This window comes from Myotis nattereri (assembly GCF_964212035.1).
Source record: "Myotis nattereri genome assembly, chromosome: 12".
Taxonomy (NCBI): Eukaryota; Metazoa; Chordata; class Mammalia; order Chiroptera; family Vespertilionidae; genus Myotis; species Myotis nattereri.
Window position 1 is genome coordinate 33,997,493 of NC_138087.1, and position 18,281 is coordinate 34,015,773.

Below are 18,281 nucleotides of genomic sequence, written 5' to 3' on the forward strand. Positions count from 1 at the left end.
TGCAAGGACTTGAAGAAAATAAAATTGTTTTGTTTCTTTAACTTAGTAATTTTCAAGTTTATTTGAACACAGGGCTTTTTTTCCTTTTTCCAAATAATAGTATTGTGTAGAATATGCTTTGGGATAAGCTGTGTCATCCATGACTGATTACTAACCTTAATTTAGGGTAGACTAAATTCTACATGTGGTTAAACTGGTTCCTTTTATGTTTTAATTTTTGGTTCCATCTACAAATTTAGTAAACCTTCCTATTGTGAGGGGAGATGGTTTTTAATAGAAGCCACAAAGGCAGATTGGTTTAAAATGATTTGATAATTTTAGTGCACTATAAGAGAATTTTGTAACGTTAAGCATTTTTATCTATTTTTCAGAATGGGAGTATTCTTTCTGCCTTTTAAAATTTTGAATTCATTTTTAGTTAATTTAAGCCTGTTCCTTAACTCTTGGAAACATTATAGAATAGAAAAACATTGGAATTTTCCTTAATGTGCATAATTATAGCATCAGATACTTCTCCTTCAGAAACTTATTTTATTAAATCTGTTCATAACAGTTATATTTTTTCTAGGTTATTTTGGTTATTATCTACACTCTGTTCTATAACATTCTTTTTTAGCCTTGATTAAAATTAAGGATTAAAATAATTAAACTATCAGGAAGTTTAATAATTTCCATAGCAGTAAATCTGAAAAGAATCGTCCCTTGCCTGAGCCTAAAGCGAAGCCCACGATCGCGGCGCCCCCCGTTGCCACTGCAGGTCCCCGCTGCCTGGGCCGGACACCTAGGCTAGAGGCATTAGGTCTGGGCAGGGGCGGAGCCTGCAACCGCAGGGAGCTGGGGGTCCCCTGCCCAGGAGGCCTCAGGCCTGGTCAAGGGGCCGATCCGGTGATTGGTGACCAGAGGGTGATGAGGGTGAACTCCTCTGGCTGAGGCATCAGGCCTGGGTGGGGGGCGGAGCCGGGGATTGGGGGGATATGATGGTCCCCTTGCCCAGGCCTGAAGCCTGGGTCAGAGGCATCAGGCTTGGGTGGGGGGTGGAGCAAGCGATCAGAGGGAGATGGGAGTCCCCTGCCCAGGCATGATTCCTGGGCCAGAGGCCTCAGGCCTGGGCGGGGGCCAGAGCCAGTGATCGGGGGGAGATGGGGGTCCCCTGTCCAAGCCTGGCACCTCTGGCGGAGGCGTCAGGTCTGGGCAAGGGGCCGATCAGGCGATCAGAGGGTGATGGGGGTCAACGCCTGAGGGCTCCCAGTATGTGAGAGGGGGCAGGCTGGGCTGAGGGACACTCTCCCCGCCCCCACACCCAGTGCACGAATTTCGTGCACCGGGCCCCTAGTATATAATAATATTTCAAGCAATAAACATTAATATTTCAAGAATCAAAAGGATTTTAAGTATAGTAATATTACCAAAACCTGTACTAACAATATAATATCACAAAAGTTGTAGGAAATATTAAAAATCTGCAAATAACAGGATTACTTTTATTATATTCTAGTATACCCCCCCCTTTGGTTCTATTTTTGTTCATCAGTTTATGTTGTTCATTATATTCCACTAATGAGTGAGATCATATATTTATCTTTGTCCAACTGGGTTATTTCACTTAGCATGATGCTTTTAAAGTCTATTTTGTTGGATATGAGTATTGCTACTCCTGCTTTTTTTTACTTTTCCATTTGCATGGAAAATTTTTTTCCATCCCTTCACTTTCATCCTAAGTGTGTCTTTTGCTTTGACGTGGGTCTCTTGTGGACAGCATATAGTTAAGTTATGTTTTTGTTTCCATTCAGCTACCCTACACCTTTTGATTGGAACATTTAATCCATTTACATTTAGGGTTATTATTGAGAAGTACTTATTTATAGCCATTTTAAATCTGTATGGCTAAGTTTCTCTCTCTGTTTCTTCTCAACAATCCCATAAAGCAATCCCTTTAGCATCCTATCTAATAAAAGAGAAACATGGTAATTAGCATATGACCACTACCCTTCCCATTGGCTAATCAGGGCAATATGCAAATTAACTGTCAGCCAAGATGGTGGCCGGCAGCCAGGCAGCTTGAAACTAACATGAGGCTTGCTTGCTTCAGTGACGGAGGACTCCAATGTTCCCTGCCAGCCTTGCCAGCCTCTGAGCTTGCAGTTTGAAAAATTGTAACAAATATAGAAGCTAAACAAAACCCCAGGAACCAGCTTTCAGCCTGCCCGGATCTCAGAGCTGGAGTTGACACTATGTTTCGATTGTAGAACACAAACAAACCAGGCTTTCAGCAGCGAGGCCTAAGAGCTGGAGCCAGAGCTAAAGCTGGCCCAGAATAAAAAAGAAAAAAAGGAGCAGTTGGGAGCTTCAGTCACCCACCAGCCTGAAAACAGCCCTCAGCCCCTCTCCCAGACTGGCCAGGCACCCCAGTGGGGACCCCCACCCTGAAGGGTGTGTGACCAGCTGCAAACAGCCATCATCCCCTCATCCAGGCTGGCCAGGCACCCCAGTGGGGACCCCCACCCTGATCCAGGACACCCTTCAGGGCAAACTAGCCAGCCCCCACCCATGCACCAGGCCTCTATCCTATATAGTAAAAGGGTAATATGCCTCCCAGCACCGGGATCAGCATGACGGGGCAGCGCCCAAACCCCCTGATCGCCCTGCGGCTCTGTGTGTGACAGGGGGCGGAGCCACAACCTCCCTATCTGCCCTGCTCTGTTCGTGACAGGGGAAAGCGCCCCAACCCCCTGATCAGCCCTGCTCTGTGCCTGATAGGGGGGAGCTCCCCAACCCCCTGATCGCCCTGCGGCTCTGTGTGTGACAGGGTGCGGTGCCCCAACCCCCCCACCACTCCCACAGTCCCTGCTCTGTTTGTGACGGGGTAGAGCCATAACCTCCCCATCGGCCCTGCCCTGAGTGTGAGAGTGGCGGCGCCCCAACCCCCTGATCGGCCCTGCTCTGTGGGTGATAGAGGGCGGTGCCCCAACCCCCTGATCCACCCTGCTCTGTGTGTGACGGGGCGGTGCCCAACTCCCCTATCGGCCCTACTCTGTGAGTGACAGCAAGGAGCTCCCCAACCCCCTGATCCGCCCAGCTCTGTGTGTGACAGGGGGCGGTGCCCCAACTCCCCTATCGGCCCTACTCTGTGAGTGACGGGGGGAGCTCCTCATCTCCCTGATCGGCCCTGCTCTGTGCGTGACAGGGTACAGAGCCCCAACCCCCCTATCGGCCCTACCCTGAGCGTGACTGAGGGTGGCATCGCAACCTCCCGATCCGCCCTGCTCTGTGCATGACAGGGGGCAGCACCCCAACTCCCCAATCGGCCCTGCTCTGAGCCCGACCAGGGGCTGCACCTAGGGATTGGGCCTGCCCTCTGCCACCCGGGAGCAGGCCTAAGCCAGCAGGGCGTTATCTCCCGAGGGGCCCCAGATTGCGAGAGGGCACAGGCCGGGCTGAGGGACCTCCCCTTCCCCCCTGAGTGCACAAATTTTTGTGCACCGGGCCTCTAGTTTCTTATAATGCTGGTTGGGTGGTGATGAACTCCTTTAGCCTTTTTTTTTTTTTTCAGTCTGAGAAGCTCTTTATTTGACCATCTATTTTGAATGATAGCCTTGCTGGATAAAGTAATCTTGGTCTCAGATCCTTGCTTTCCATTACCTTGAGTCCTTCATGCCATTCCCTTCTGGCCTGTAGAGTTTCTGATGAGAAATCAGGTGTCAGCTTTATGGGAACTCCTTTGTAGGTAACAGTTTTCTTTTCTCTTGCTGCCTTTAAGATTCTTTGTCTTTAATTTTTGGCATTTTAATTATGATGTGTGGGTCTGTTTAAGTTCTTATTTGGAGTTCTCTGTGCCTCGTGAACTTGTGTGACTTTTCCCTTTACCAGGTTAGGGAAGTTTTCTACGATTATTTCTTCAAACACCTTCTCTATTCCTTTCTCCCTTTCTGCCTCTTCTGGCACACCTACTATTCTAATACTAGAGGCCTGGTGCATGAATTTGTGCACCAGTGTGGTCCCTCTGCCTGGTCTGTGGGATCTGGCCAAAACCAGCTCCAACATCCCCTGAGGGGTCCCGGATTGCGAGAGGGTGCAGGCCAGGCCGAGGAACCCCACCAGTGCATGATCGGGGCCGGGGAGGGACTGTGGGAAGGCTCCAGGGTGTGTCCAGCCTGTCTCACTCAGTCCTGATCGGCTGGACCTCAGCATCAAGCTAATCTACCAGTTCCGTGGTCGGCAAACTATGGCTCGCGAGCCACATGCGGCTCTTTGGCCCCTTGAGTGTGGCTCTTCCTAAGCTTTAGGAGTACCCTAATTAAGTTAATAACAATGTACCTACCTATATAGTTTAAGTTTAAAAAATTTGGCTCTTAAAAGAAATTTCAGTCGTTGTACTGTTGATATTTGGCTCTGTTGACTAATGAGTTTGCTGACCACTGTACCAGTTGGAGCGTCTGCCCCCTGGTGGTCAGTGCAGGTTTAGCAGCCTTAGCATATCATTAGCATATTACACTTTGATTGGTTGAATGGATGACTGGAAGACTGGACACTTAGCATATTAGGCTTTTATTATAGAGGATTGTTACATTTCATATTGTCCCACAGTTCCCTTAAGCTATCTTCCTGTTTTTTCATTGTTTTTTCTTTTTGGTTCTCTAGTTGAGTGATATTTCCGACTGTCTTCTAATTCACTGATTCAATCCTCAGCTTCCCCTAATCAGCTGTGTATTCCTTCCAATGTGTTATTTATTTGTGTTATGTCATTCTTTATCTCAGACTGTTCTTTTTTCATAGTTACTGTATCTTTTTTCATACTGTTATGCTATTTTAAATAATTGAATCAGGATCCCAGTACAAGGAAATGAGCACTAAATAAGATCTATCAAATGTGTAAAAAACAGTATACTGGTTTATAGGGAATAACAGAGAAAGTAATGTAATCTACAATATTTGGTTACATCCAGACCGATATTTGTAAAAAAGGTTGTATAGTTCTGTGTTGATAGCACTATTATAGCACTTACTTATGTGTGTCTTTATGGGGAAAACTTTTAGAGGACCAACTCAAGATGCCACGGTCAAAGAGAGTAAAAGGATAAACTGTACTCCATATCCTTTTATTTTATTGCCTTCTACTCTCCCACCCTATCCCACCCCCACAAAAGTGAACACTCGTCTATTGTTTAATGTATGCCAGGCGCTGTTCTAAGCCTTTATACAAATTGTCTCATTGAACCTTCATAAAAACTCCATGAAGTAGATACTATTGTTATTTCCTATTATATAGATTTTACAGATTAAAAAAACTGAAGCACAGAGAAGTTTATTCTGTGTCCAAGGTAACACAGCTAGTAAGTGGCAGGATTAGGAGAAAGGATCTTGCAAGGTAATTAGGACATCATTAAATAGCTATAAAAAGAAACTGACAAGATTTAGATGAAGGAGGTAACTTCAGAAAGAGGAAATTCTAAATCCAGATAAGAATTATTACATGACTTTTCTATCACATTGGCAGGAAAGAAAAAACATTTTGAGAAATATATTGCAATAAGAAGGAGAATTTGACAACTGACTCAATATTCTAAAATAAAGGAGAAAAAAAGAAATAGGCATTCAGCAGTTATTGAATTATATGATAGGGTTAAAAAATGACCCGTATGATGAAAAATTTGCTCAAGAGAATAGGAGGAAATCAGCTGTTTTGTTAAGGCCAAATTGCTTACTTAGAGAACATTCCAGAAATTTCTGTAAAATATATTCATTCAAAACATGCACTTTTAGTAAATAAAGGTCAAGTTTAGAATCCAGTTGTGCCCTCACATTCTAAGTACTTCCCAGATTTGGTATTTAATAATAAAAATGCCCTTTTAACAGTGATTAATGTCTTATTGTCCATTCACTTAAGGTTCCTAAAATGAAAACACTAAGAGAGTAGTGAATGTGTTGGGAGAATTCTTATACATGGGAAGGCCAAATCTAGGAGGGCATTGGAGTGAAAGTGGAAGGCCAAGGGGTTAAAGACAGGCAGGGCAGCCAAGTAAATGAGAGGGATAAAGATGAGTAATGAGAGACTGAGGAAAGAGGAGTTGGAGTAGGGATGATAATCATCTTCATTTTTCTGGTAAGTGTATCTGCATATTCTAGAAGACTAGAGTTTTGTGCCTATATTTATAGTGTAAAATATATTTTTAGTTACATTTTTCCTCTCATGCTGGGCTTTCTTTTCTTGAGCTGTTCTAAGCATAGTTTTAAAAAGCTTCATTAGCCGAAACCGGTTTGGCTCAGTGGATAGAGCGTCGGCCTGCGGACTGAAGGGTCCCGGGTTCGATTCCGGTCTAGGGCATGTGCCTGGGTTGCGGGCATATCCCCAGTGGGAGATGTGCAGGAGGCAGCTGATCGAGGTTTCTCTCTCATCGATGTTTCTGACTCTCTATCTCTCTCCCTTCCTCTCTGTAAAAAATCAATAAAATATATTTAAAAAAAAAAAATAAAAATAAAAAGCTTCATTAGGCTGCATTTGTAACATTAATTACTAGACTATATTAAGGTTTTTATTCATTTTCTTGGTACAATTTGAGGTGCAACTTTTTTCCCATGTCTATGTTTTAAGCCCAAGAATTAAAGTTGAAATTCCGTGTGTGTGTGTGTGTTTAAATGCTTCTTTATTTTTATTTTTTCTTAATATATTTTTACTGATTTCAGAGTGGAAGGAAGAGGGAGAGATAGAAACATCAATGATGAGAGAGAATCATTGATCCGCTGCCTCCTGCATGCCCCCCATTGGGGATGGAGCCTGCAACCCAGGCATGTGCCCTTGACTGGAATCGAATCCAGGACTCTTCAGTACGCAGGCTGATGCTCTAACCACTGAGCACTCAGCTAGGGCATTTTTGTGTGTGTTTTAACTGTTCCTGGCTTCAGCACAGTCCTAGATCTGAGAATTACATTCTATTTTGTGGTAACAGGTGACTTAGGGCAGTGGAAGCCCACTGAGAGGCAATATGTAACTTGCCCTATATATATCATGCCCTGAAACAAAAACAGATTAGTAAGTAAAGACTGTGAGGTTTTATAGCACACAATGCTCTATTTTAAAAGTAAGTATTTAATTAAAAGGAAGAACTAATTTTTATTAAAGATACAGGAAATTTTTTGTTTAGATTGTTTTTATGAGTATTATGTAATAGTGAATATGTGAATCTTCCCCTAGTGTAAAGGAATGCTCAGAAATATGTCAAAAGCCTATTATATTGCTGAGAAAGTTAGAAAGAACACAGTATTTTATCATTAAGAAGAGCACAGCTTTAACCCTGGCTGGGTGCTCAGTTGGTTAGAGCATCGTCCCAATATCCAAAGGTTGCAGGTTCAATCCCTGGTTAGGGCACATACAAGAATCAACCCATGAAGGCATAAATAAGTGGAACAACAAATCTCTCTCTCAATCTCTCTCTCTCTCTCTCTCTCTCTCTCTCTCTCTCTCTCTCTCTCTCTCAGAAGTAAATAAAATAACGTGCTTTAAAAAAGGAAGAGCACAGCTTTGATGTGAGACAAGTCTAGTACAGATACATGCTCCAGTTCACGTTAGCTATAAGTCCTCCATCCATTTATTTGCCTGTTTATAGCTAGTTTGTTTATGTTTTAAAAAATGAGGTAATACCTACCTTGCTGTAGCATTACACAGATTAATTTGAATAGCAAAGCATAGTACCTAACATGGTGCTTAGCAGATTGTAAGAATCAATAAATGGTAACTATGATTTTTGAGAGGTTAGCATTGCATAATGGACCTTGGACTTAGGTGGTAGAATCCCTAGCTGCGGTGCTTACTTACAGTGTAACACTTGAGTAAGTAATCTTTTTTCTCTTCAGTTAGCTCACATTAAAATGAGGAATTGCCTACCTTGGAGGGTTTTTTTGTGTGTTTGTGTTTTTGTTTTTGTTAAGAATTAACGAGATAATTTATATAAATCATCATGTTTGCTTATTACCAGTCCTAGGTCACGTTGTCAAGCTCTTTGGTAAATTGCGTTATTTATTTAAAGTCATTGTCAATGTTTTCCTCAGCCAATATCATATTCAATGGTGAAAAACTGAAAGCTTTTTCTCTAAAGTCAGGAACAAGAAAAGGATGTCCATTCTCACCACTATTATTCAGCATAATTCTAGAAGTCCTAGCCAGAGCAGTCAGGCAAGTGAAATAAATAGAAGTAGATGCAGATGACATGATTCTGTATATAGAAAACCCTAAAGACCACCAAAAATATTTGAAACAATAAACAAATATAGTAAAGTTGCAGGATACAAAATCAATGTACAAAAATCCACTGCTTTACTATATACTAGCAATGAAACTTCAGAAAAATAAATGGGGGGAAAAATACCAATTTCATTTGCAGTTGCAACCAAAGAATAAAATACCTAGGAATAAACTTAAAGGATGTGAAGGACCTATATACCAAAAACTAAAAAACTATTAAAGATTAAAAAAAGGCACAATGAAATGAAAAGATATTCTGTGTTCATGGATTGGAAAAATCAACATAGTTTAAATGGCTGTATTACCCAAAGATTTAATGCAATTCCCCATCAAAATCCCAATGCCATTAAAAAAGAAAAAAGAAAAAAAATCATCAGATTTGTACGGAACCAGAAAGACCCTAAATAGCCAAAGCAATCCTGAGAAAAAAGAACGAAGCCAGAAATATCACACTACCTGACTTGCAAATTATACTATAGAGCTATGATAATCATAACACCATGGTATTGGCAGAAAAACAGACACATAGAAGAATGGAATAGGATTGAGAGCCCAGAAATAAAACCACATGTATATGGGCAAATAATTTTTGATAACCCAAACATACACAATGGAGAAAAGAAAGCCTTTTAAAAAATGGCACTAGGAAAATTGGAAAGCCACATGCAAAAGAATGAAACCAGAAGCAGTTTGTCCCCATGTACAGAAAGTAATTCAAAATGGATCAAAGGCCTAAATATAAGATCTGGAACAATAAATTACATAGAAGAAAACATAGGTACTAAACTTACGGACCTTGGTCTTAGAGAAGATTTTATGAGTTTGACCCCAAAGGCAAGGGGAGTAAAGGCAAAAATAAATGAGTGGGACTATATCAAACTAAAAAGCTTCTGCACAGCAAAAGAAACCAGTAAAACAAAAAGGCAATCAACTGAATGGGAGATGATATGTACAAACAGCTCAGACAAGGATTTTTAATATCCAAAATATATATAAAGAACTCATACAACTCAACACCAGACAAACAATTCAATTAAAAAATGGGCAGAGAACCTGAACAGCCACCTCTTCCAAGAAGACATACAAATGGCCATCAGATATGAAAAAATGTTCAACTTCACTAGCTATTGGGGAAATGAAAATCAAAACCACAATGAGATACCACCTCACACCTGTTAAAATGGTTCTTATCAACAAGACAGGTAATAAGAGTTGGAAAGGTTGTGGAGAAAAAGGAACCCTATTCATTGCTGGTTGGAACATAAACTGGTACAGCCACTATGGAAAACAGTATGGTGGTTCCTCAAAAAATTAAGAATAGGGTTACTGTATGACCCAGCAATCCCTCCTCTGGGTATCTACTTGAAAAACTCAAACATTTCATTTGCAAAGATATATATACTCCTATGTTTATTGCAGCATTATTCATGGAGGCCAAGATATGGAGATAACCATAGTGTCCTTTGATAGAGGATTGGATAAAGAAGATGTACATATATACTATGGAATACTGTTCATTTGCAACAACATGGATGGACCTTGAGAATATTATGCTAAGTGAAGTGAATCAGTCAGAAAAAGCTAAGAACCATATGATTTCACTCCCATGTGGGATATAAAACTGAAACTCATAGGCACAGACAACATGGTGGTTGTTACCAGTGTTAAGAGGGGATGGGGGCAGGTAGTAAAGGGGGCTAAATATATGATGATGGAAGATGATTTGACTTTGGTTGATGGGCACACAATGCAATATACAGGTCATGTATTGTAAAAATGTACACTTGAAATCTATATGATCCTATTAATGTCACCCCTATAAATTTATTTTTTTAAATTGTTTTCATGCAAGATCTTACCTGCATAGGATAATGTTTAAAAAGAAGCAATAGGGTGTATGTAGAGCAAAGTTACTTTATTTACTTAAACTCATTTTTCCTTTTGAAAAAAAAGTAACTTTTAATTTTCCCCTACAAATGATTGAGAATTAAATTAACTTTTAAGTATTTACAATTAATTTTTATCCCATTACATAGGTTGTAAGCTCCTGAAGGACAGTTTCCATTTTATAATTCTTTGTTATTCCCATAAATTGTATAGTGCCCTATATCTCTTGTTGGATAATTAACAATCAACTTATTATTAGTTGATTTTGTTAATTACAAGTGGGGAGAAAACATATTTACTTTTTTCTTCTTTTTAAAAAAATATGGAACGCTTCATGAATTTGCATGTCATCCTTGTGCAAGGGCCACGCTAATCTCTATCATTCCAATGTTAGTATATGTGCTGCTGAAGTGAGCACAAAACATACTTACTTTTAACATGATCTGAACTATGTCTCTTGTCAGGTTAGATACACAGATATACTTCAATCTATGCTATGAATTTTATTTAAGAATATAAATTTATATTTCCCGGTGATTTTTGATTACACAAATGATTAGGTAGATGCACTTTAAAGAGAGATGTTTACTTTGCTTTACAACTGGTCATTGAATACTGCCAAAGTCAGCATTTGAGGAAAGATTAGATGAGTGAAGAGCTAAAGGGATAGAAAAACTTTGTTTTCTGAGCTATTGAGAGGATTTTTACATTGGGTTGGCTAAATAGACCATAGTCTTCAGAGTATAATTCTATGCAGGTTCCTGACTATGTAAGTTATTGTTAAAGGTAAGATTTTTTTTTCCTTATGTGACCTCATTTTAAGTTGTGAATTAAATTTTAACTGAGTTGTAGTAATGTGACTCTTTTGATAAATCTTATTACAGTAAATTCTGATACTGTGCAGCACATTGGAGATTGTAATAATTTGGTTCTTATATAAAGAATTATGGCATTTGTTTATGTGTCTGTTATAGGTAGTTATAGTTGAATGTTTGCTGTTACTAGGACTTGTTTTGATTCATCATTTTTATTTGACTCACTGGAATCCATCTGTTATAATTTAACGTTCAAGGTTCTATGTAATATTTTTGTTAATGAAGGGTAGTATTAACAGCATTATGAAGTTTTTCTCTTTTAATCTTGAAAGGAAAAAAATCCATATCTAAAAAAGCAATCACAAAGAAGAGGAAAACTGTCACAAAGTTACCTACTGTACCAGAATTTCAGGTAAGTGTTTTAGTTTTCTCTCAACATTTTTTTTAAAGTTTTGTTTCAGTGTTTGTATTGTTTGTAAAGAAATTAGCTAAATTCCACGTAGCACACACATACTTTCAAAGAAATGTTTCCAACTGTGACTTTTTTCCCTACAAGTACAGACATAGCTGGTACTTATGAGTTAATCTGCTAGTATTTCAAACAAATTTTTATCTCTTACTTTTTTCTGATAGAAATTTCTTTTTTATATACTATACTGTTTTGTAGAAGTAATTTAATAGAACTATATATAAAAGTAAACGTGTAAATGAAAGTCTTCCAAGAATAAGCCATATATGTGCATGGAAATATTGCCAAGGTAATCCATTTTTATTTATTTTGGCACTGTAGAAATGGTTGAATTGTTAATATGAAAAACAAATCTTTTAACTCTTAGTTATTTATAAACTTTAGAAAGAATATTAAGTAAAGGTTAATTCAGTTGTCTTTAAACATTTCTGCAAGAAGAAAAATAATTATATGACTACCATGTGACTATATGAAGAGTTTTTTGTTTGAAGCTGATACTAGAATAAGCAGAATCTCACCCTAATTAAATATTTTTATTTTCTGTTTTATCAAAGATGTTTTCTTCAACAAATGATTCTTTCTTTAAAAATTTCTTTGTATTGGTGTGTCCAGTTCATTTCCAAAAGTTCTGTAACCTAATACTTCATTGCCACAAATAAAAATGATGTTAAAATGAGTTTCTATGAGTCAATTTAAGTAAAGAAAAAAATAAAGGTGTAATTTTGAAAATATTGATAGTATGTAAAGTGAGTTTAACAGTTACATATATCCAAAAATGTATACATCTACTTTTCAGTAAAAGTTCTGTTTTGGGGAGTATTTCTTTGAAAGTTATTATTTGGTAAAGTTACTAATTATTCTTGGGAGACTTTCATTTACACATTTACTTTTATATATAGTTCCATTAAATTAATATTTTTAAATGAACAAAGAAAGAAACATGTTTTTCTCTTGGTATTTTAAAATAGAGTCTTAAAATGTTTTTTTAAAACATAAAGTTACTTGGTTCTAGCCTATTCAGTAAAATGTGTATTTACTTTTTATTTAGAGGCCTTTCTATCATTGTTTGTACATGTTTTTAAATGCTATAATATTATATTATCATTTTTCGGTTGTTGTCATACTAGCCTTTGCTATTTCTTTTACTCATTTTTCCCTTAATCCTTCAAAGTATTCTGGCCCAATGTTGGTATTTGTCTCCATTCCTATCTTAGTGGATGGACTTTTATATGTAATTACTGACATAAACCGAGTTTTAAAATAAGCAGGTGGTATTCATTAGGAAACCATGAAATCAGTGGATTGCATGACCAGCATTTATTTTATAAGTTAACAAAGTTAAAATAGAAAGAAATTAAAAGAGTGTGTTCGATATAATAAGGGTAATATGGTTTCATGAAACTTTGATTTTAATCGTGTGTGTGTGTGTGTGTGTGTGTGTGTGTGTGACACTGACATGCAATGTATTTTTTACCATGGGTTGTAAGCAAAAGAGTTTTAAAAACACTGTCTTAAGTTAGGCTTTTAGTCAGTTACTAACTATGTACTTACCACTCTCAGAAATTTAAGGTCAAAAGTACATGTTTTGCTAGATTGTGCTATTTTAAATAAATGAGTGAAGGAAGAAAGGGAGGGAGAGGAGAGAGAAAGGGGAAGGAGGAGGGGCGCTAAAGATGGGAAATAGACTATGACAATAGTGGTTCTTATGCATAGTTTACAGTTTGAATACCATGGTATTATTCATAAAGGAAATTGACACCTGTCTCCCAGGAAATAGGTCATTTGCTTCAAATAAGCAAAGAATAGTAGATAGTATTAGTCAGTAGTAAACTTCGTTAGAGTTTTGCCTCAAAATAATTTTATGTAAAGTTTGTTTTTTTAATTATTTGGAAGTTCCCCACATGTAAGAAGACTGATCATTATTTACTAAAGAAGTGAATTTATTTCCTTCACAGAAGTTCTAGCATTGTGACACTTAACACCTCAGATTCTGCAAATTATTTTATCCAGGTTGTTTTAAGTATCACATTTCTAATATTAAACATAAAAATACTATATAGAAATGGTTAGCTGGAAGATTTGCTTCATGGTATTTATTCTAAAATGCCTTCTTATAAGTCCTAATGAATTAAAGTGAATCCTATTTTGACGTCAACTAAACTAGAAATCAAACTTGTCTGCCTATTTGTGTCCAGAAGAATCCAGGTTTATTTATATACCTACTTAATATCTATATCTCAGTTTAAGAAAATAATTATCCCATCCCTGTTTAAAGTTTACACTGTAGATATTCAAATGGTGGATTGGATTTATTCTTTTTTGTGTACTGTAAAAGGACTAACCATATCTATGCCACTTTTTCCTAAGTGATTTCAGTGGTTCTCAAACTTTAGATAGTATAAAAATAATCTGATGCCTTTATTAAAAATGAAAGTTCCTGGGTTTCATCCTTGATTCAGTGAGTTTACCAGTAATCTGCATAGTGGTTAATTATGTGGATTCTGGAACCAGGCTGTTTGGGTTTGAATGCCAACTTTACCATTAACTCTGAAACTTAGGTAAGTTACTGAACCTCTTTGTAATTTCAATTCCTCATCTGTACAATGGATAATAATAGTACCTACCTCAAAGGGTTGTTGTGAGGATTAAATGATAGAGCTTACTATTTTCTCTCTTGGTATTATTTTTTTTTTTTCATATGCTTTAGACAAAAAAAAAAATACTGTGTTATGAGTAGGAAAATCAATTAGGAATTGGCTCAAGAGCATGTATTAATTATTAGACCTTTACCACTTTCTCCAGCTGCTTAAGTCCTTGAAAGAAATCTTAGATTTGGTCATGTTTCATAAGTCATGAAATCTCATGATTAAGCTTATAAGAATTTGAAAAGTGAAAAGAACCAAGTAATATTATTTGCATCATTATATTTAACCAGAAGAAAAAACTTATGCTTAGCCCTACTCTAGTGTTGAGTTATACATTTGGCATATAGGGGAACTTGTCAAATTTTTTTTAGTCAAATGGTTGCAAAAAAATTAAGAAATACCTTTATTTTAATAAAATTTTTACCAAAAGCCTTTTACTTTAATTTGTTTAATTGAGAAAGAAATCTTATATATGAATTCTCATTTTGTACATAATTATAACAAAGTCATAGAATTTTATTTTTTAGAAAGTATTTTAAAACCTTAGTGTGTCAAGCCAAAATAAGTTTAAACTTATTTTAAAACAAGTTTTTAAAATAGCTTAAAAGCCTTAGTTACCATGACTCCGCTTTTTATTGGTAATCAAAATCTTTCATATAATGCACACTTGCTCCTGTTCTGTATGTCATTCATCCTAAAGGCTGCTTTGCAGAGGAAATTCAGAATCCAGCTAAGACTTTAAGTAAAAGTATTGTTTTAAAATGTAAGCATAAACTCACTGAACCTTAATACCTCTAAAAAAACAACTATGTTTCTCCATTTAACCAATGAAGAAACTAAAGAATATGAAATAAAGTACTGCCCTAATGTAACAAATTGGGACCAAAATTAAAATTAGAGTTTTAAGTGCTTCACTATGTTAAGGATCTTTTGATTACATTATTATTTTGAATTGCTACCTCTTAAGATAAGTATTTCTAACTTCAGCTTTTTGTTTCACTTTTAACAGCATGGGTTTTTACTTATACCTTAAAATTCTTTTAATTTTTAAATATATATAGTACATTGAGAGAAACATCTGTTTTAAATCATATAGTAGTAAAAAATATTTTAACTTGTTAATCAGATTTATTTTTTACGTCACACAAGATATTCTTATTTGCAAGTTTTAAAGAACTCATTATTGCTGGTATGGTGATCATAAGAAGTGAGAAGGAATTTTCCTGTCAGTTTTAACAGATATTAATATAATTTTAGCTTAAGTACAGTATAAATTTTAATTTACACCATGCATGTAGTGTTTTGCTCACAATTTTCATAAGTTATATAAGAATGTTTTATTAGAATTGTAGTGAACATGATCCATTTCATTTGGACCTGTTCATTTTGACTTTTCTGCCTTGTATCCCTTTGTTTTTTAATATAATTTACTATATTCTTTTATTTTTGTATGCTACCTTACTCCTTTTGGATATATAAAATACATATCTCTCAAACCTACTGAGTTTATAACCCAAAGGACAAAATTTCTAACTTGAAGTAGTAATAAAGTAAGGAATGAATTATTTTGTAATTTTTCTGAGATGGAGTAATGGGGTTCTTTTGATCTCTATGGGACTTCTCCTCTACTACGCACACACATTTCTGCTGCTTGAGTTGAAGAGCGGGCCTTTTAATATTTGCCATTTAATAGAAGTAAAAGGTTAGATATAGTAAATTAAATCCTAAAACTATAATACATTTCCAGTTGTTAGATTTTGTTTTGTTTTGTTTTGTTCTGTTTAGAAAGACCCTTTAAAGAACATGGTATAATAGAAGAAGGATGAATCCCAGGTTCTGTGGTTTTCCCTACCAGTGTGTTATCTTAGGTTAGTAACTATTAGTTTTAACTAGCATGTATACACCTTTTTAGCCTAGGCCAAGGTTTGGACCAAATTACATATTTTTGGTCCGTTTAGCTTGTGGTTGTGTCATGGATTGCATCAAGTGAAAGGTTAACTTGAGGGGAGATTGGGACTGCCTTAAAGAGGTTCTTCTTGGGGGATAAAACTCTTCTTGTAACCCCTGCAGTGTGACTGAAAACTGTCATGAATCTTGGCAATGCAGTCCAACTGTAATCTGAGCTGCTGTGGAGATTTTCCCCAGCCCCTCCGAGGCCCTGAGCCTCAGATATGTTTTTCAAATTCAAGGTAATGAGAAAGAGGTTTTAATAAGGTGTTTTTGCTTCATTCAAGAAATGCATCTGTTTTCCTCATTAAGGCGAACTTTAGTTATTGGATTGGTTGTATTTTTAAAAGCATCATTTGAAGTTGAGTTGAGTTTAAAGGCCACACATATGCCTTACTTTATAAATCAGAAGAACTATAACAGTTGCATAAATCAGATTTTTTTTTTCAGTATTAGTAACAAAATTAGAATTATATTCCTATACAAGAATTTGTAATAGTTTAATTTTACCCTATTTTCAGTATGTTACGTATGTAATACAAATTTATGTAGAGAGAGGTATGTATTAATATACTAGAGGCCCGGTGCACACCGCAGCAACCACCTCTTCCTCGGCCCCCGCCGCCATGGTGGCTGCCTCTGCCTCTGCCCCCTGCCACTGTGGCTTCGTCCAGAAGGTCATCCAGAAGGACGTCCACTCTAGTTAGCATATTACGCTTTTATTATTATAGATAAAGGGTATAAATTGTTATGGAGATATTAAGTCATTTTAAGATAATATAAAAGTAAATATTACTAAAACTTTTTACTCTCAAATTCAACAAAATTTATGTTTAAAAGTCATGTCAGTTATTTTAAGAAACAGTTGTCTTCTCATTGTGCATTTAATTCAGTATTCCATCCCCTGTTTGGAAATTTATCTTTATGAATGTCCATAGTCATTAGCTCCTTAGTACCATAGGTTTCAGTGGCTATGCAGTTTTGTAATTCATAATCATTAAATATCTTCCTGCTCAAAAGTGTGATCTGAAGACCATACCTGGGAACTTGTTAGAAATGCAGAATCCTAGGTCCCACCTCAGACCTCATCAAAAACCACATTTTAATAAGATTCCCGGGTGATTCTTATGCACATTAAAGTTTGAGGAGCACTGATTTAATACAACTAAATAACTGGGTAAGCCACTTGAAAGTGTTATTTTATATAGCTCGTAGACTGTGAAAATCATTCATGGTTTGACTTCAGAACTGTTATTTATTCCTTTAAATTGAATATAAATATTTGTTGACCTCATGGCTAATTGTTAATTAAAAGATCTTTACTTTTTTTAGGGAATGTTTAGTTGTAGGAATATATGTTTTCATTGTAATTATAAGTTTCTAAAAACTATATGCAAAATATGCTATTATTTTTTTTTTTTTTGTAAAATAAGACAGCTAAGATGCAAGTGAAAATTCTTCTGAGCTTTGCTATCTGTGCAAATTAGAAATCTTTACTATGATATGAACTAGTATACCAAGTTCAGTGAAAAGGGGTGTAACCAACCATCTGTAAGCTGTGGGCCAAATTTTACATGAGAGTCATAATAGCAGATTATATAGTGGGAAGTTTAGTTTCCACTGAATTCTCACTAAAAATCTGGTGTAGGGCCAACATTGTTCTTAGGCTAAATAGAAATTGAAGACAATTTTGTTCTTGACCACTCCATTGCTTGACTATCAACATTTCTTCCATAACTCTAGACTGGCAAATGGGAATGTGTAGTTTGTAATAAATATTAGTTGTACTGTTTTGCTAATATATTATGTACTGTTTTCTACTCTGGAATTGTTTTGAGTTACTTAATTGTATAATCTTACCTGCTTTGTCAGTTCTGTGAGTTTGAAATTATATAGCTATTTCTAATAATGGTATTTTAATACTAATTATAATTTATATCTGTGATAAATTTTCCTTAGTCTATTAGGTTGAGCCATATTGCCATTTTTGTAGATCAGAGGCATTTCAGCAATTTCATATAATTCAGCCTAATAATAAAGGAAGTTTAAGGGGCTCCTAGTCTCCCATTTTAGTTATTCATTAGTTACTAGGAATAATCTTATTGTAACACTTTTTCCTTTTGTCATTTTTGTTTATTTGTTTCTTTTAAAAGAAAGTATGCCTTTTAGGAAAACAATATTCTTACACATAAATTAATGAATAAACAAGGGCTGAAAAATCAGTGAATTAATAGCTTTATAAGTATAGTATATTTTTAAAATTATCACACAGTATAAACATT

The 18,281-nt window shown here is 36.3% G+C and overlaps 1 protein-coding gene across 3 annotated transcripts in view; it reads left to right on the forward strand.

The window, feature by feature from the left end:
- BRD10 (bromodomain containing 10) overlaps nucleotides 1-18,281 on the forward strand; it is a 105,242-nt gene that overhangs the window by 54,533 nt on the left and 32,428 nt on the right. For all 3 annotated transcript variants that reach the window (XM_081103414.1, XM_081103415.1, XM_081103416.1), the window contains one exon: nucleotides 11,271-11,350. In XM_081103414.1, coding sequence (XP_080959540.1) covers nucleotides 11,271-11,350 — 80 coding nt within the window. The remainder of the gene's footprint in view (nucleotides 1-11,270; nucleotides 11,351-18,281) is intronic.